We start from the raw sequence: 21065 nt of genomic DNA on the forward strand, positions 1-21065 counted from the left end.
TCTCACTGGCCCATTCAGCAAAACTGAGCTTGATTAACACTTCTTTCATGCACTGTAAGCTCTGAAAGAAGAACTAGTTGATTACAAATGATTACGAAGTTGCCCATAATTTACAGTTATTAAATTATTCATGCCGAAGAACGGATAAAGAAGTATTGTTACAGGAAATTAAAAGCAAATTTTGAATGCATGAATGATTAGTTTCAGCAGTCGAATGCATATACGAACTGTCACTTCACGTCGAAGCCCCAGACGATTCGCGTACAGAAAACGTCTTTTAAATGTAAAATCTCGTATCCAAGGAAGATTTTAAATAAGGGTAAGTTGAACATTTTGCTTTCTTTTTTGATATCCCGGAGATACATTGATATGAGCCAATGTAACTTGTTTCACGCAGATTATTTTTTTGAATTTTTGCTGTCTGTATCCAACAGATAAATCATGAAAAAAGAACAGAACGACATGCCTGGCAAAATATAAAACACGTAATAGCTCGTAGATACTTCATATAACCGATTTATCGTTTACGCAAGTAAACCGTGGTATGGAAATTTAGATTTTGTTGTTGAACTTCAGAATACTTCCGTACCCAGCAAATTACACATGTACACAAATCATAGACTAGTATTTATTTTGTTTCAAATGACAAACCCAGAAGGACATCCGCGATGTATCGTTTGCGCGCAAATAATGACAGCATGCCCAACTTAACTTGTGTAGTTTTACTAAAGACTATTTTGTCCCAAAGTTGAGCCTATCCGCAAATTATAGAAATTTTTTTGTAAGCTTTGAAACGACAAACCTAACGAAATAAAAAACTTGATGTAAATTGACGATAACTGTAGTCGAGGCAATGACAAAACAAAATAACTATTTTACGTTGTTTCCTAAAAGAATATTCCCTCACTTTTTGATTGCCCCTGCACGCAAACCATACCCGATGCCATAACGACATGATTTATTTTGGGTTGTTTCATGAAAAATATTCCGTTATTTTTCTGAAGGCGATGTACGCAAATTGAGTAATATTTATGCCCGAAACGAGAAATTTAGTGGATTGTAAAACTTAAACTGAGTCGCAGCATGAGGCAGTCGATTAATCTGTTATGCAATTAGCCTTAGCACTGGATCCATTAAATTGCAGTGAACGTGCGGGGAGAGATATAGAGCGTGCAAGCATATTAGCTTCGTTGTTAGATGTAAATGTCGCCCACTCCGAACCATAACAAATCATAAGCAAAGAAGAAGCAAAAAACATTAACGAAAATTCTATTCTCAATTCAGACAAAAAAGCTGATTTCCTTTCTAAATTCATAAACTGCATGAAGAAAACCTACAAGTCTAATTACTTCTACCTTATTTAATTTCTAGATGATTTATTTTAAAATATAGGACCAGATACATTTATACAAGATCACGTATGATGTTTAAATTTCTTTCCTTTTTGAAAAATCTCTACTGGTACTATACAGAAATTTTATCGCAAAATCAGGAATTTTGAAAGCATTTATTAGAATGCTTCGCCACAACAATAGCTTTTGATGAGAAAATAGCTGGGGATTTATTGATCTGGAGAGGATGGACATTGGTGATAACAAAAATAAGTAAAAACTATTCAGAGTATTGGTTATCTGTAGAAGATACATGTATTTAATTTACCTACCACTCTCGTTGTCATATTCTTTTTTCATATTTTTTAAAACTCTGCCGAGTCCATATTTTGTATTTGTTTTTAAAAATTATTTTAATGGCACCTAAATTTATCGAGGCGGTGTAATTCAAAAGAAACTTTAAATTCGGTTGGAAGTTTTGAATAATTGATGATTAAGCTGAAATTTACATTGCCAGTTAATATTTGCGCCAGTGAATAATTTATAAGGTTGAACAGCATGCAGCGAACGTCTTACTCAAATTATTTTGTGTCTCAAAGAAATGACAGCTTGACGGGTTATGATTTGCAAAGAAGAAATCATAAATTGGATGAAAATAAAAAGAACAAACTCTTATATGTTCCTACAAATCAGAATTTTTAACCCGGTGAACAAGAGAGATATTTTCCTATTGTGATTATAGTACGTACTGAAACAGCTCCTGGTTAAAAATTCATGTAGCCATAACTCTTAATTTCCTCTAATATGTTGTTGTTCTTTAGCTCAGGAAATTGTTTTGAGTCCTTGCCTTCTCCGGTAAATTATCTTAATGCACTTCTTTCTTGTGTCGTGTTACGTATCTCTTTGAATAATAATAGCTGGGGCGATCCTCTATAAAACTGCGATTCTATATTTTTTGGCTTTTCTCAAAGGGGGAAATTATATCTGTAGGAGGCGTTAAGAAATGATTTTCATGGGGCGTTTATTTCATTGAAGGCTACTATTCCAAGAAGTACTGTTTACATTGGTATATGTTTAAAATTATCTTGACTGATCGCCTTAAATTTCTTTTGTCGGTATATCCTTTTTAAATAATCCTACAATCAAAAGCCTTCTAAAGAGTCACGTGTCAGACAAATAATTTTTACTGGAAGACTTACATCTTATTAGACATTTTACTGCGTAGTATCGCTGTATAGTTTTTACGAGTCTTGCAGTAGTTTGGCGATCCCCAATTGAAGGGCCAGTTAAAATTCAAATGACGAGTAAAAATGTACCACGATACTTCACACGGAAAGGTAAACAAGATTTATTATCCAACGTTTTCTTATACCCAAATGCTGACTTTTCACGTTAATTTTTTCTTTTAATCTTTCGTGTGGTCAGGAGGAATAGGAGGAATACCGTAGAATTCCGGTTATAAGCCCTGGGCTTATACAACTTCGTAAGGGGTTTTGGGTGGGCTTATAAGCGGAGGGGCTTATATCCGGTAGGGCCTATAAGCGGAATGAAAAAACTTTCGAAAAGAGCCATGAGAGTGTTGATCGAAATACGTTTTTAAGTCAAAAACGCATAATAAAGCAACGTTTAGCCTTGTTCAGTACTGTCATCCGGCAGAGGGGGGCTTATATCGGGGGGGGAGGGGAGGGGGACTTAAAATTGGATTTTTTTTTGTTTCCAGGTAGATAGGCCGATAACCGGGAAGGCTTATAAGCGGGGGGGGGGGGGGGGGGGCTTATAACCGGAATTTTACGGTAAGATAAGTACAACTAAGCTGTAAGTGCTTGCTTGGAGGACAGATTGGCAGAACTTCTAGTTAATACGCCAAGTAAAAATGTATATGTCACGAACAACTTCTCTTAAAGGGGCACTGTCAGGGGGATTTTTCTGCTTTTCAGTTAAAGTACTAAAATTGGCGAAGTACTCTCGCTCGTACACGAAATGCGCCTAGAACATCAAGATGAAGATAGGTTGTCGTTGAAGGAAGAGGGGGGCATTATTAGTTTTAGCTGTTTTTCCAGGCCATCAGGGCAGAACTTGAAAAAGTCAGCCTAACTTTTTCAAGTTGAGATCTAAAGTTCCCAATGGTATCACAATAATATCACTTGTTTATAGCTTCAGTACACTGGCATGGCAATTTTGAACAACACTGAACAACTATTTGTAGGTTTTAATACGTCTTTAGGAAGTGAAGCTCGCGACAGTGTCCCTTTCAGACGTGTGCATAGTGCTTTTAATTCTCTAAATGCTAGTCTTTCTGAGGTTTTATCACGTTTTATCTGGTCCATGTTATCTTTCAAATGATTATGGGTGACGGCCACAAAATCACATGTACACTTCACAGCGCAATTACTATAAAAGCTTTCCCGTTTCTGGAGTAATTATGATAGTAAATTACAGATCAAGGCTGCTTAGTAGAACACGTTTTACGAGGAAAAGAGCACAAGTCATTGTACGTTTAACTCTAATGGAAAAAAGTGAAACAGCATCAACGCTCATGAAAATGCTCCGTTCACCATCAAATTGTCCGTTAAAAATTAGCATTGATAAACTGAAAATCATCTTTAATTTTGTGCCAATACAGATGGCGCGTGCAAACTTTAAGAGATCTAATTTTTTCAAGATTCTGTATTCATAATCTGTTGCAACATTTCCCAGTCCTAATCATCATTATTCGTTTTTTTTTTTATTACTCCGTTGTTTTTGTTTTTTTACCATAGTAACTCATAGTGGACAGTTAAATTTGGATGTAATTTTGTGCCTCAACAAAATGACGTCAGTTTCGTGAAAACGTTCCATTTAACAACAGTTCTACAAGTTCAGAGTGGTTAATTACAGTTTAAATGCTCATTACAATATCGAAATTTAGTTCGCTAGAGAAGTGCGACTATGTTACGCAAAATGGATTACTTTGTGTTGTTATCGGGGACCAATTCTTGTTTAATTATAACTGTATTTTTACGTTGTCACGAAAAAATATCCGCTTTAGAGAAAAAAAAAAAAAAAAAAAAAAAAAAAAAAATAACGAAACGATTAAGTCTTTTCTAATAGTTGGTTAGCGTTTTTAACGAATCTTAATGCTTTCCTACATCATCTTTTTTTGTGAACTGAATAAGCACAGAAGATTGCATGCAACCGCCTTCAAAAACAATTTTATCAATTTATTTTCCTCACGGTACTTAGCAGCTTACGGGAAAAATAATTGCATCAATATTCTGGAGCACGGAAGTATTAAAATATCGTGCAATCTCTGAGTGTCAAAATATATATCTTGAGTAAATAACTAGGAGTTGTTAGTAACAATTAAGCAAAAACTCTCTAGTTGATTGGATGAATGTAACGAAATAAGAACAATGTCGTCACAGATTCTTAAGGCTTGTTACACGATTAATCACTTTTTCTGTAGCGTTTGTTTGGCGAAAAATTTTATTAATGTTGGTTTAATTGGCCAGTTCTTTTAAACTAGAGGCGACCGCTTTTTTTAGCAGGCAGTCCTACGAACAGCAGATGGGCAAACTAGAGTAAATAGATTTTTGTTGACAGCTAAAGAAGTTGTCGTTGGCTGTGAAAAAAAAAAAAACACGACAACAGTAGATACGTTGTTCCTTTTTCAAGCTTCAGTTGAATTCTGCGCCTTTTGCATTGAAAGAATTATCAACCTTCTTTTCCTGAAGACATCGCTACGAGGTATGATCGAGTAAAATATAATCTTTATTTTTTAAAAACCTGAAAAAAAACCTTCCCCTCTTTTTAAGCACGAAAGCTGTAACTCATACTCGAGCTAATAGAATGCCCTAAAGCCCTTTCTTTAAAGTACATTATTGTTATTGTATTATATAGTATCTTTCGGACATGTTTATTTGACACTTTTGAGACATCTAAGAAGGAATTTTTGTGATCTTATAGATATACTTCATGCGGTTTACATATTAATGTAGTAATCAGCGACAAACTGAGAAGGTCGCTGATATTTTTGATTTTGTGATTTCATCGAAAGTAGTTGTTTCGGAGGTTTTTTACGGGGTTAGTTTACCGGTAACTCGGAAAAACAGCCAAAATTTTAAATGCGGAATTCTGTTTGCGCTATCGGACCTATCGTATTTCCAGTTAATAGTCGTGTTGAATCTAATCCGGCCAAACCACCGAAGCGGCTAACTGGAGTACACAAGGGAATTAATTAGTTCTGCTTTCCTAGTTGTACAAGCAAAGCGATGATCGACAAAGTTTTTAATGTGTTTCTGAGACTTGATCTACACTTCGCCCAATGAAAATGTAACGTATTAACAAATGATAACGTAGAAAAGGATACTTTCCTTGTTAGAGTACTGCCCTGTAAAAAAGTATTCAAAATCCACTGATAAGCTCTTTATTTCATGTCATAACCGTTATTTTCTGGATTTGGAGAAACCGTTTACTCTTGCCCGTTGTGTTAGACTAGATAAGACACAAGGGTCGCACTTTTTAAAATTGGTGGCTGAGGCCTAATTATTTTTTTTGAGTCAGAAGTGTGCGTGAGAGTGTACGTCACATACGAATTACGGAACAATTTAGTGACGTAAGCAGACTGATGATTTTGAAAAAAAACGTTAACAATTTTCAAGTAAAGTAAATTGACGTTAAGGACTAATGGACATGCAGTAAAAGCTTTCGCGAGATAAAAATTGAGTAGAGAGATTATGACGTCATTGTGTTTGCAGTGGTTTAATTTGCTCCTACCCCCTCTGACGTAAATAGTTTGTTCGTTTGTGATTGAACTAGTTAGCGTATGCCAATTTTTGCATGGCACTAAGAAAGATTTATTTATTCCACCCACTCAAAATAAAACACTAACCAATTAACAGATATCGATTCAGAAACACAGCATAAATTGGACGGATCTTGAACAAGTAACCAGTTTCTGATAAGCTTATCATCTCTCCCGGTTTCCGACCAGGACTGAAAAAGCTTCCAGGCAGGTAATTCTTGTTTAATCGCTTTTGCATCACCGGCTTTTATGAAGATAGAAATGATTTTGAGATAATCATGCATGTCGGAGCATGTTGTTTTGCTCGTTAACAGAGATCACACCTGATTTTTTATGTGTTTAGTTTTTGAACGAAAATTGGTGGAGATTAGGTTGTTTATTTGTAGATGGGGGGTGGATTTTATTAGGGAAATAGGGGACCGAGAAGAGCAATCCAAGGGAAACGATTTTTGGTTGGAGTTAATGAAAGGGAGGTTTGAAAAGTCAAGGATTAAGAAATCGGGATATTCTACTGTAACATAATATCTGAAGTTAGAAATACCTGCGACATAGTAATTTACCCAATGAAAAATGTTTAATGCACAATCGTTGCTGTGCTCACTTCAGTTCTCGGAATAATTCTTTGGTAGCACATATACAATACAACTAATTAATCGAGAAAAAAATATTCGCCTTTTCTCCACGCATAATATTAACCTAATACAAAAATTGTCCGTCGGGCAACTTTAAACTTTGTTATGTTTCAAAGAGGTCAAGGCATTGTCCTATTCAGACGTAACCTGCAGAGAAAATTGAGAAAAAAATGGCTATTTTTTTCGCATTTGTATTCTAATCAAAAGGTTATAAAATATTCATGATGTACAAGAATAAGTTCGAGCTACAAGCAATATTTGAACTTTAGTTATTTATCTTAAAATTTCTGAATCCTGAATATTACAAAAGGCTATGATAGTTCGTGTTGCTCTGACATATACAAAGTTTGTAGAAATAGAGCCAAACGACAAAAATTATAATAACTTATTGATGCTCTCTCCATGCGTCAAGATCGTTGGACCGAAAATAAAGGAAAAACTATAAGAAAAATAGAGAATTTGTTTGTCCATGTTTGGAGGAAATTCATACTCAGATCTGTAGTACTTTACACCAGACGTTTTGATGATTGACAGAAATTATTTTGCATGAGACATTTTGCATGATAATTATCTGGATAGTCTTAATGTTTTTTGTTTAACTAAATATCCCTGCGGTCATTCGAGACGAGTGTCTGTTTTCGCTTTTGTTTTAGCCATGTACGGATTAATTCCTATTTTATAACAAACAGCATGATTAAAATGGAAATACTCTCCATGCGCCTTACCAATATGTCAACAAGTAGGTATTTCCCAACTGTGCTAATAAATTGTGGAAATTTGCTCCAAAAACAAAAAAAAAATTCCCCTTTAAAAAGTATATAAAAAAGTTGCTACTAAATTTTCGGTACCACAAGAAAGATATAGTGCTACTATAAACTCCCTATTTTCAGCGATCTTACCCAAGGCGAGTAAAAAAAAGAACATTCCACATTTTAGAGTCTTAAATCATTAACGTTCTTTTACGCGTTCTCTATTTAAAAACTATAAATTATTAGAAATTTAAAATTATAAAAATTACGAAAAGTAATCGAAAAATTTATCGCTGATTTTTATTCTTAAAAAAAAAGCATAGCTGCAATTATTACCATTTCGATAGAAGACGCACTGGTTCTTGTTATGGCGCTACTAGTTTCTGATTCTTTCATGATCGATCTTATTCTTGTGCTCCACGCTGGCTGCTTTCGAATTCAGACTGGCCTTTTTCCTTCTTACCCACCCACCCACCCACTCACCCACCTACCAACCCACCCCACCCATTAAACTTTACGGCCATAGAATGCGTTTTCATTACGTGAAGCTCAGGGAAATGACCCTTTAAACTCTTAGACCATGCATATTTTAAAAACTCTATGAACATAAATGTTCTTTTTACAATCCCATTTTCCATCCTATTGTTTTCCCGATTTTCCAAATCCTATTCCCAGTTCTATTGTTTATTTGTTTGTAATTCCCAGTCCTAGTGGCCCAAATCTCATTTTCCCGGTGAAAATTTGCCCAAATCGCAGTTTCCATTTTACCCCTTCAGGCCCCTCTGGGAAAAATGTTCGAGTTGTATGAGCTATGTGATAAAGAATTTACATATAGTTTTAATGTCTTTAATTAGTAAAAGCTAATAATTTCGATGTTAAAGTGTTCGAGCGATTCTACGAGAGATAAGCTCTCCATATAGAAACAAATTAACTTTCAACTTTTCTCTAGTTTCATTTGAAATCTGATTACGTGTTGTTCATGGAGAGACAAGATTTTTTCTGATTTTCACCTTGGTCTGGAAACCTAACCACCGATTTATTTAATCAAATGTTTACACGGGTTTAACAAAGCAATCAAAGTATACCGCAGACTAAACCATGTGACAGTTTCGAGTAAAAAGAAAAACAAGTTGAGAAAGACAGCTGGAGAATTTGCTTCCATTTCCCCAGGCGCTGTCAAATGATCACTTCGAAACTTATTTTTTTAAAGGGGAGAAGCGCGGCCTAATTTAGAATTGGCTTGGCGCAGAAATCTCAGTCTTACGCCGTAGAAAAAGGTTAGTTTCATGAACATTGCGTTCTTTTCTTTTTACAAGTACGTTGCCTGCTTATTTATTTGTGCAAAATTAATTTATGTTGAGAAGATAAGTTCATACGGCCATGAAATTCGGTGTGTAAGGGCTGTTTTATTTCAGGGCTTTCCCGTTTGAATTTCTCGTTTTAAAGCCTGAATTATTGTGCGGATTTATTTTGCGCACACCGAGCAAAATGTGAAATTAAAATTTCGAGAGAGACCATTTCGAGATTTTACACTTATAAATAGCCGAGAAAAAATGAATTACCAGTTTTAGAAAAGAAGGGTTGATTTCTATACAATGCGTTCTTCTGGAAATATTACATCTATTTCGAAGAGGCATTAGGCTAGCACGAGAAGACGGTCTGAGTGAAACAGTTTTTTCGAAATGGTTCTTTTTCTCTTAATTCATATTTCCTTATAAACAGCGCACAGATAGCTGGCGGCTAGACAGTCGTAATTAGAATGGTTTTCGCCTAATTACCAAGCTTAGCTTATCCATGTCTGATACTATGGTAAACTTTTAAGAAACCTGGGATATTTAGCATACATTTACTTTTAGTTTCCTTTACCGTTTACTCAGAATAAAATCAGTTTGACATATTGTTGAAAACACAAAGAGCATGCAAAAACTAAAATTTAATACTGTGGAAACCCGATTTCACGAAACTCTAAGGGAAACAAAAAAATGGTTCACGAAATCGGTAGTTTAAGAAATCGAAGGTAAAATTTATAATGTTCAACTTTAATTGAGGCAAATTCAGGAAAATCGACTTTTGGTTCGAGTTATCGGGAGAATCGAAAAAAAAAAGGATTCGAAAAATCGAGATTTCACGTGGTTAGGCAGCAGAAAATGTAAACCAAAAGGCAAAGAGCCTAAAACGAGTTATAAACAGGAGTGAACTTTCCATACAAAATTTTACGCAGTGAACTAATGTATAGAACAACAATTTCTCATGGAAAGTAATAGTCGTGCAAGACGAAATAAAAAAAAATGATCTTCATGCTAAAAACGCGAGCAAATTTTAAGAAGTTAGAGCTGAATGGTACAGTTAATTATAAACAGGTGATCAAAGTTTTTTCAGCCTTGAGAAAAAGGAACCTTTGAGATAAATGTTAAATTAGGATATCGACTTCAGAAACAGTTGTGATGCAAATTTTTTGCATGTAATGTTTCAATACAGGATCTTTATATACGGAAACAGCTTGAGGTATTAAAAATTCCAAAGGGTTAAAGAAAAAGACATAACAAACGCTCACAGGAAATATACTTTAATACCTCAAGCCTTGAAAACATAATTATAGAGTGAAAATAAATCAACCACGCAAAGGAATTACGGATTAAAAACTGTCATTCACTGAAGCTGAGACCGGGTTGTAAATGCGACATTTCCAACCAGGCAAAAATCTGATTACAGCTTGGCAAGTTTGACGATTTTATTTCCTAGAAGAAGGGCTTTGGCGTGTGAAATACCAACTGTGAATTTTGATTTAATTCTGATGCAAATTCTGCCAGATAAAGCTCTGCATGAAATGTAGTTTTAAAAAGTTCCAAAGGAGTAAATCACATTTCTACAGTGTGGTGCTTTTTGAACTTTTAAAACCATATTTACCAAACAGGAAACGTTCCTCGGAATCTGCATAATTAACTGAAAAAAAAAATGGCAAAAACTAATTAAAAGCCGAAAAAGGCAAATTTGATTTTATAATGCTTATATAAAAAACTGCACTGTCTGTAGTCTTCAAGGTTTGTACGCAATTTGTTTATTTTGTTTATATTTAATTTTTCCATCCTTTTCTGGTTTGAAAAAACAAAAATAGTAGCGCAGCTTAATTACGCGGCAAAAATCACAAGTTTGGTCAACATTAATTTTGTTTCTCGCCAATCACACAAGATAATCTCATATTGCTGTTAGCAGCTGTGCTAGCTGAAAATTTTACACGGAGTCATGCAGAAGATCAAAGTCAGGTTTTAATTTGAAATTCTCGTCGCAGCAGTTTCATATTGGAAAGGAAATTGAATCAACTTTTTTTTCATTTGCAGTTGAAGGCAATCATTTATACGGGTCCCTTCACCTTGGCTCTGATTAATCAACGATTCCAGGCCAAAGTTGATCAATAAACGCTGCGTATTACGAAGAAACTAAAACTTCGCACAACGGCTTAGAAGATATTATGAGTAATCAGACTGTTAACATAGGAAATATGACGGAGTCAGATAACCATACTCGTCCTGGAAATTCAGGGTTTGGAATTCCTCCCGATACCATTCCTGCAGTGGTTATTATGGTATTCATTTTGGTGATAAATAGCGGTGTCATCTTACTTATCGGCTGCTACTCGTCCCTGAGGACAACAACCAACATCATCTTGGCAAGTTTAGCCGTGTCTGACTTTCTTGTGGGGTTCGTTGGTATTCCTCTTCTTGTAACATGCAGCAGTGCTACACATCTATCTTCGGTATGTGCAAGTTCTATCATATTTTTCACTTTTATGGCCCTGTCCACCGTGCTTCACATCACCGTAATGACCTGCGATCGTTACATCTACATTATGTGGGCCTTACGGTACCCTGAAATTGTTCACCGCGGTAGAGTTTTTACAGTCCTCGGAATCACATGGTTAATCAGTCTTGGCCAGTCTTTAGTTCGTCTTTCATGGACTTGGAATGTCAGCATCGCTACCGCCAAGGAAGATTTGGCTCTTGTACGCGAAAAGGAGACAATCTACATGTTGTTTAACATCATTGTGTTTTTCGTCGTACCTCTTATTGTCATGATTGTTCTTGACGCGCGCATGTTGTTGTTGCTGCGAAAGCAGTGTCAGAGAATCGCACGGGAAAACCTACCAGCCGAGTTCATCAAGCGTGAGAAGAAGCTACAGCGACGGCAACGGAGAGCAGTTTTAACATGCGTGTTGCTTTTATTCCTATACGTTATCTTCTGGTTGCCGTATTTTATTCTCGAGCTCGTTCTGCAACACCATCATGGTCAGATACCTGGGGAAATTGTCATTACTATTTACTATCTCAGGTTGTGTACATCGGTGTTCAACCCACTTACATACACGCTGAGGAAATACGATTTGAAGTCCAGAGTCAAAAGCATATTTGAGAAAATGTTCTTTAGTTGGCGTAAGAATGACACGGAGATGGAACACACCCGAGCAACTCATTGTGATGGACCTGTGGCCGTGTAAACTAAAACGAAAAAGAGAAAGAAAAAACCTTTTACAAGCCGTGATTATAAAATTGTAAATTACGAAAGTGATGAACCTGTTACATAACGTTAGGTTTCGTTACGTTACGTTTGTTGTTGGTTTGTTTTTTTTTTTTTTCGGAGTTTTTTGTGTTATGTTTTTTTTTTTTGTCGTTACGTTAGGATTTAGCAGTCTTTTCCTAACGCAATTTTCGTACGATCATGCACTCCTTACATTCCGGTAGCTAAATCGTGTTTCGTATATGAGTCGATTTATCTTACTTGTGCCAAATCTGTAGGCACATGATATGCCAGCATAAACATAACTAGTTTTGTCTATTGAACAAAAAAATTTACAGTTAACAAAAAAAGGCTATTTGTCCCTGTGTAAAAAGATCATTTTTAATCATTAAACATAACTTGAAGCCATAAAGTTTCTTCGCTGAGAATCAAAAATCTTAAAATGCCAATTTAGGAAAAAGGAATTAGAGATAGAGGGGGATTTTATTTCCAAAAGTCTTGTAGGATTTGAAACTCATAATTAATGTGCAAAGGGGCTATAGACTTCTGAAAGTCATGAAGCCTTCAGAAATTTGTTGATGTATGTATTCGTTTATTTACTTTGTATATTAAATTATCAAAAAAAGTATATTAGTTGATTCAGCTGTTTGCCATTTATAAACTTTGTATCTAAAAATTAAATTGGATAAGATTGCGGCAAGTTTTATTAGTATATTTTGGTTTACAAATTTCAGTAAATTGCTGATATGTTTTGGCTTGGGCAATTTTTATGTGACAAATATATATTTGATCGTGTAGATGGCACAACAATTATTTGACAACAGTTCAAAATTTAGTGCGCCAGTAATGACATTGGACAGCAGAAATACGCACAGAGATACGCGTGCCCAGTGACTAGGGACCACCAATGTTGTCGTAATATTTGCCACATTTCATGTGACGAGTCGTTTTCACGAGCAATTTTTGATATGTGACAACTTTCATTTGTCACATAAAAGCTAACACGCCATCTTCTCAGCAAATATGTTTGTCACATAAAAATTGGCCAATTTTTCTCGTCCACACGAGCAAATAAAAATTGTCACATAAGGAATGCTCGTGTAAACTAGCCTTAAAGGTAGATACACACAGTGGGACATGTTTTAGGGACGTGTACCATGGACAAAATCACATACACAAGAAACACGTCCCAGTGTAGCTCGTCCGCGGTCAAACGACAGATATTTAAAAATGAAATTAAGATGAAATTTTCCGAAAAAAACAAACAAGAAAAGTACTTCAAAATTAATGTTCTAATTTTCACTGTTCAAAGTTCGATATTTTAACTTTTAATTGGTACACGGCCCCACAAGCTTTTGTAGCTTTAAACTTTTTATCGTGGATATTATTATTATTATTATGTTTATTATTATTATTATTATTATTATCATTATTATAATTATTATTCATTCTTTTCTAAAAAAACGTTATACGTGTTTGAAAACAGGGGAATGTGGTTCGGATGCAAAGCATTTTAAAAGTAACAATACTCGTTTATTTGAGGCCGGGAATGGAAATATATTTACCATCAGCAACTATTTTATCTATCCTTGCTTATACGTCCACTTCAAGAAGAACAAAATTCCCCGAAATTGAAAATAAAAACTGCCTGAGACATTTGACCGCGGTCAATATTGTAGCCGGGTGCTCGCCTGTTCGATTATTTAAATGAAAGTTATCGACCAGAAAAAAACTGACATGAGCACTTGAATTTTCTTGCAAGGATTGTAAATTTAATAATTGAAATAATAATTAATATTTTAAGGTTTTAATATTGTAATGCGCTTTCGATCATTTGTTAAAAGCGCACTATAAATTAATAAGTTATTATTATTATTATTATTATTATTATTATTTTAATTTCGTTTTATATTATACTTTTTTCCCAGTACATTACATGAAAATAAACCAGTAAATTAATCTAATAATTTAATCTGTTGTTAATGATCTAGTAAAAACAGAGACATAGAGTGCAAATAAAGCAACTCTAAAACTATAATACCGCAGTTTATGATTATATATTAAATAACGCACCCCAAATACCTCAACTTTTCAAACACTCTTATACTCTCGCCAAAAGAACACACCTTATTGAAGAGGATTATAATTTATAGCGCTTTCAATCTGTTGTACGCGGTCGCAAAGCTTAAAAGGTTAACAGATAGCTTTGGGCAATTTTATCTCGTGGTGGGGTGGGGTGTAACGCTAAATTTAAAAAGATCACATGGAAGCATAAAAAAAAATCATTTTAAAGCACATATCTTTAATGCGTGACTTTTCCAACATGGCTGCAATGAAGCACTTTTAGAAGGAATGATGACAGTCGTTTTTCTATATTTTTAAATTAACATTTTTGTTTGCCCAATGTTTGTGGCTCCCCGAAGTTTTCTTATTGTTTCTACACTCGACTGACTGTATTTTTATGCAAATATATAAAAAAGCAACCATTTTTATGAAAATTGGCAAACTGATACATAGCAAAGGTTTATTTAAATGATAATGGACATTTTTAACAACAAATGTTCATTACCTTGACACCGACATCATTATACTAAATTATAAGTAACTTTTCTTCACGAAAGGGCAGATGAAATAACTGACGCAAGAGAGATGGCTGTTTCACTGAGGTAAATTGTCTATCTTTTAAAAGCTTCTCAGTATAACTTTAGAAACAAGACAACGTATTTTAATTTCATTATGTATTGAATAGAGCCCTAAGGTTGTGGCCAATGAAGTGTCTAGAGGTCGAAAGTCTAGATCTGCGCTTGCTTGGCCCGTTTGTAGAGTTCAATGACATCTCTAAATCTGTACTCTGCCACATGTTGGGCAAGTTCAGTTTGTTTTGGCTCGATTTAGCGACGGTTACCGCAAAGTAATGGCTCAGTAATAGATGAGATGAATAGTTGTCCATTGCTAATCGGGATATCTTTCAACTAATGGAAGTTCGTAATCAACTTTATGATTAGCCACGAGATGGTTTGATGAGCGATAAGAAACTTATACACCTGTACCGACCTGTACGGTTCAGGTTTCACAAATCAATCGACACCCATATCTGCAACGCATTAATGAACACACTAGCTCAAGATTTTTGATTGGAAAGCGCATGCAAGAACAACATGGAGTCGAGAACCCAACCATCACAGACAATTTTTCCTTTCTCAAAAAATGTCGGATTAAACTTGACTGCCTCATCTATGAAATGTTGCTTATAAACTGAGCTTAGGCCATCACATCGGACTCGACTTGCGCAAAGTTATTTACTGATCATCAGTGCATTTGCATAATATAACGCATACTGGATGTCATCTAATGATAATCAGAACTCAACTCTTCATCTAACAATCTTGACATTCCACGAACTTTTAATCTTGAAATATGGCTGCGGTCACATCTAGGCTACTAGCGACCTTCAGATTGGACTACGAGTTCGAGATTGAGTATACGAGTACGAGTTTTCAAACCAAATTCGTGTGTCTCATATAATCACGTATCACACCAATCCTACCCCTAACTTTATAAATGTGTTAGTCAGCAACAGGGAAGAGTTATAGTTTGCGGGATACAATTGTGTCGAAATTCCAAAGTCGTACTCGTACTCGATCTCGTACTCGTAGTCAAATCTGAAGGTCGCTACTAACTATAGTAAGAAGTTGATAACTACAGTTAGCTATTTCGGCAATGTGACCGCTTCTCTGTTCACCCTAACTATATTTAGAAAATTTACGTCTCGCTGATCCAAAACAATACGGACTAGCATAATAGATGTTTCAAAACAACTCCCGCCAATCTTTTGAACCGAGAGGGTCAAGTTTTAGCTCGGTCAACAGGGACAACTTTCTCATATAAACGCTCGGCAAAAGATGGCCCGGGGGAGAGGGTAACCCTTCTACCAAGGACAACTCTCTTCCATATAAATAGGCCCTTAGTCCTAAGTTTAAAAACGAACAGCCAATCAGAATATGACAATTATTTTCGTATGTGCGAGATAACATTAATATGCAAAATAAAGCGTGAAGCAAGGGAAAAAAGAAAAACGACATGCCAAGAAATTACATATAACCAATGTAAGCAAAAATAAAGCTTGAATTCTTCGGCTTCTAGCTTCCGTTAAAAGTTTTACCTTACTTCACATTTTTCTACGACGCCGAATTGCCGTACAAAATAGGAAAAAGGAACAACTAGACACGGCTTTTGCCAGTCAACTTTTTTACATTTAACGGATAAACAACAAGGGCTGTCATGAACTAATTTTAATTCAAAATTATCAAAAGACTAATCAGAACTAACTGTAGTTAACTGCATTGGTGTGACAGCAAAGTTGACCGAAAGCAGTAACTATAGTTAGGTATGACGTCATGTAATTTGAGACTTAGGGCCTGTTTACATTATTCCGGAATGACTTTCATTCCGGAACGAGTTCATTCCATCCACATACATTTCTCTGTACTGCATTGGTGTGACAGCAAAGTTGACCGAAAGCAGTAACTATAGTTAGGTATGACGTCATGTAATTTGAGACTTAGGGCCTGTTTACATTATTCCGGAATGACTTTCATTCCGGAACGAGTTCATTCCATCCACATACATTTCTCTGTATCTGTTTACATGATACCGAGACGAAAGTCAAGTCATTCCGGAATGAGTTTATTCCGGTTTTTATTCCGGAATGAAAGTTTCGTTCTGGAATAACATTTCATTCTGGTATTATGTAAACACAGAACCAATTTCGTTCCGAGATGAAACCGCAACTCGCGAAACCGCATACGGACTCCACAGTTTGAATTCAGAGTGAAAAACGTAATAGCATTTACTGGTTAGGCCAAAGAAGCAGCTCTATGGTCAAATTACTCGTTAAAATTGCAGATACGGCCATTAATGGGCACAAAAACATGTTTGCGCGAAACATGCGCCATCTTGTTTTGATCTCGCGCGAAACATGCGCCACCTTGTTTTGATCTCGCGCGAAAACCACGCACGTGAAAATGCCTTTGGTTGAACCGGTCGACTATGTCATGTAAATGCAGAACGAACCACATTCCGGAACGAGTTTCGTTCCGGAATGAAAGTCAATCCGGAATCATGTAAACAGGCCCTAACTAAAGTTAAACTTTAGTTAGCGGTAGATGTGACCACAGCCAATGATGTTGGATACATCGAAACGTCGATTAAACGTTACATTTAATTTTTCTTATTAAATGCTTTAACAAGCAAGGGTTGGTATTCGTGATAAACAAGTAAATTATCGACTACGAAATATGCTGCACAAAGATTCCTCTAAAAACTCTTAGTGTTGCCAAAAAGTTGCCGAGCACAGTCTATATAGACATAATTTGAGGAAGCATAAAACAATTCATTTTAAACAAAGCGAGCTCATATTTTTCGAAATTTGTTTATCCCCTATTTTCATTGTTACCTACCGACCTTCAAATTTTGTTGGTTGCATGCATTTTTCGCAAAGGTTAAACGTTTGAAAAGCGTAGAATGTTAAATACCAGCGTCATATGGGCGGGAGTAGGGGGGAGGGGAGGAGATACAGTAAAAACCCGCGTATAAGAACCTAGGTTTTTTCAAGTTAGCCTAAACAGGTTCTTATATAAATGGTATTTAGTGTAAAATTAGGCTAACTAGGTTCTTATTAGGTTCTTAACTTTTGTTCAAGAAATAAAGTAGAATTTTTAAATGATCTGGTCTTAAATGTCAATAACAGTATTCTTGGAGGCTTCGGTAAGCAAAATACTATACTATTTTAATCCGATTCTGTTAAAATCAAACCTATACTGTAACCTTCACTATAATTTCATAAGGTTCATCTGTTCATCTCAGTTAATAATTATATATTTCAAGGAGGACAGGTTTTATGTAACCATGCTGTAACTATAAAGTGTACAGACTGTGTTATAAATATATTTTTGAGAAGATAATTTTTTTTCTTTTTTCAAAATAAGAACCTGTCATGTTTTAGAATTTTAGCCTAAAATGGTTCTTATGTGAAGGGTGCTTAAAAATGAAATTTTAGCCTAACAGGTTCTTAAATGTTAGGTTCTTATACGCGGGTTTTTACTGTACTCAACATAGATTTATACAGGGAGGATCCCCGGAGGTTTGCATTCCTGGTACCCTTTAAAATACCATTTTTGACCAAAAAGGTAACCCTTTCAAACACCTTCCATGAAAGTGGAACCCCTTTCACATACGTTCAGTATGAATACTGCTTCCCTTTACTAAACTTTTCCCTTGAGCAAGGCCTTAAAATACTTAATATATATAGATAAGTCACTCGGTGAAAAGTGCCCTTTTAAATACCTAAATGACATTTTCCCCAACCTTTTAGTTTAACTCGTGAATTCTCCACTGCGTTTAATGGTACCCCTTTCGAACGAAGCCTCCCTGTGTAGACCACTTTAGCCGAACAAACCGAGATACCAGCCGCTATCATGTAAGTTCTTGTTTTCGTTTCAGTTGTCATGGTAACAGAACATTGCTCTACGTCTTGTTTATCTGCTCCCTTGGCGCGTTCCTTGTGATATGTGTGGAGGTGAACATTCTACTACAAATACATCCTCAAGAATTGAAGGAAGAGCATGAAGTAAAAACTCTACAGAAACGCGTGGAAAGTGATATTTCAACAACAAATTACCAAAGCGAGTTGGATCCTGTAACAAAACTACTGCCCAAGGGAAAGAAAAGGTTGAATGTGATAATTTTAACGCACATGGGTTCTGGATCGACTTTTTTCGGGAATGTATTTAATTTGCATCCAGATGTGTTCTACCTTTATGAGCCACTCCTTAACTTAAGAAGAAAAGTCTACGGCGACGACTGGCATCAGTTAAATGAAACAGCCAACGAGGCGTACAAGATTGACTCGGCAACACTGCTTCGCGATCTGTTCACATGTGGTTTTAAAGAAGAAAAAACATTGCCGAGAATTTTTCCTCAATTCTTGAAAGTTCCGGAACGTTTGCACTTCATGTACTGGCGAATGTCGACTCCGGAATTAACGAATGAAGGAGTGAGAGATGCTTGCTTAGCAAAGAGAATAACAGTGGCAAAAATAATGCAAACACGGCTGCCAAGAGATGGACTTCAGGAGCTTGAGCGATTCTGTAGCTCTGACCCTGAATGGTTTGATTGTTTGATTATTCATCTAGTAAGGGATCCACGTGCAGTTCTTTCGTCTTTGCTAAGACGTAAGTTTTTCTTTAAGGATTCCAAAAGGCAACTGTTTGATGATTCAGAAAACTTAACTCCGGAAGCAACAGAAATTGTCAAGCACAACGCAAAGTTGTTGTGCTCGCAAGTTGTGGATAATTTAAATTATGTAAAGGAGTTTGGGTCACATGGGCTTCAAGGGAGGTATAAGCTACTGCGATATGAAGACATTGTCAACAATGCTCCTCTGATAGTGGACAAGATGTACAAGTTTGTTGGCCTCCCTATGGTGGATGACATTAAAAAGTGGATTGAGGAAGGCACACCGCTAGTAAACACAACTGGAACACAATTCTCGGAAAACGACGCTAGTAGGGTGAATAGCTGGAGAACTGACCGAGACCCCTCGCTTGTTTCTTTGTTCGAGGAGGCCTGTGCACCGCTTATGAAACTAATGGGGTACATTTCGGTGAATGACACTGGTCATGCTCAGTACAATGACAGCAAGCCGCTGATAACTACGGACATACCATTATTGAAAGATCTGCCATTTAATTAACGCTGAAAATTGCATACAGCGTTTAAAGAGGCCACAGGCGGCACAAAAACACTACGTGAAATATTCATAAAGGGTAGGCGAACGTGACTCTTGGCTTCGAGCGGTGTTGTGTTACAAAGATGCGACTTATATCGTGCAGGCTTTATTTTTATTATAGACTGACTGCTCACACAGAAATCGTCTGTTCATTTGTAATGGCCGTTTTCACACAAGAAGACGGGCAAATCGTCCAGACGGACAAGTCGTCTGACGATTTGTTCGTCTAGTGTGAATTTAAGACGGCTTGTCCATCTAGAAGACCAAGTCGTCCACGAAAATCGTCTTCCTAGACGGCCAAATCGACGGTCGAATTCAGACGACTTGCTGTTCCAAAGTCGCCTCCGTCCCATTTTCACACACTTAGACGATTTGTCTGTCGCAAACGATTTGACCGTCTAGAAGATTTGTGTGAAAACGGTCAATGTTAATTATTTAACTAAAACAGGGTAAAGGTAGACACATTACTTGTAGTATAGGAAAAAATAATTTTAATTCTAAATGCGATTATGATTAGGGGAATAGCCATTTTTGAAAGCATTTTAACTTTCACACATAGAGGTTGTCGTGCTTCTTCTGTTTTCAAAACAAGATAATGAGGGCGGGGCGGGGGTGTAAAGAAACGTGCGACTTATTGTTGTATTATGACACAAACACTTTTATTTACTTCGGTTTACACAGATTCTAATTAAGGAGTTAAAAAGACCATAAAACTGGTAAAGTTTCACCCAGAATAGCTCTGAGAGTTAATCAAGCTGGGTGGCCGGCTCGAATCTGTTATATTGAAGTATATAAGACATATTGTATTACCAATCAGTCAAATAAAAAATACACGGAAAGGTATAATAAGAGAACATGGTTCCTGGGCACGGTGCCCAAGTACGATTCTTGCTGGGCACTAATGTGAACATACTATTTTCAAGTGTCCGTGCCCGAGTGCAAGGTCTCGACCTTGTACTCGGGCACTTAAGGGTGCTTGGGTACTTTGGCTTTCTGTGTGTGAACACGACCCTGTTTTTTGTGCCGGTACCCAAGTATAGTACCAGTGCTCGGGCACTAAAAGAACTAATAAGCAATTTCACGCAATTTTAGCTTCACTTCCTTACTCAAGATTTGCCTTGGGATGATCTAGGATTAATTCGTCATTTGTCTTGGCACAACTTTCAAATTCTCCTGTTAATAAAAATGGTCTCAGAATCATGACAGGTATTACTTAATGTTAAGTATAACTTTGAGAAAGCAGGACACAATTGCAAGCCGTGCCTCATT

General features: G+C 36.2%; 2 protein-coding genes across 2 annotated transcripts; both read left to right on the plus strand.

The window, feature by feature from the left end:
- The first annotated feature begins 209 nt into the window (after positions 1-209).
- LOC144628056 (histamine H2 receptor-like) lies at positions 210-12077 on the plus strand. The gene is made up of 2 exons (XM_078486109.1): positions 210-319; positions 10834-12077. The coding sequence occupies exon 2, from the start codon at positions 10965-10967 to the stop codon at positions 11985-11987; it is 1023 nt and encodes a 340-aa protein (XP_078342235.1). The 5' UTR covers positions 210-319; positions 10834-10964; the 3' UTR covers positions 11988-12077.
- Positions 12078-17914: 5837 nt separating this feature from the next.
- Positions 17915-19760, plus strand: LOC144667195 (carbohydrate sulfotransferase 4-like). The gene is made up of 2 exons (XM_078528603.1): positions 17915-17919; positions 18491-19760. Exons 1-2 carry the CDS (start codon positions 17915-17917, stop codon positions 19758-19760), a joined length of 1275 nt encoding a protein of 424 aa, XP_078384729.1.
- Positions 19761-21065: the final 1305 nt, after the last annotated feature.

The sequence above is a fragment of the Oculina patagonica genome, chromosome 10 (assembly GCF_052425735.1).
Source record: "Oculina patagonica isolate OP01 chromosome 10, crgOcupat, whole genome shotgun sequence".
Lineage (NCBI taxonomy): Eukaryota > Metazoa > Cnidaria > Anthozoa > Scleractinia > Oculinidae > Oculina > Oculina patagonica.

Bases quoted from the DNA above. Each gene is read 5' to 3' on its own strand.
- LOC144628056 (XM_078486109.1), top strand. From the start codon at position 10,965: ATGAGTAATCAGACTGTTAACATAGGAAATATGACGGAGTCAGATAAC.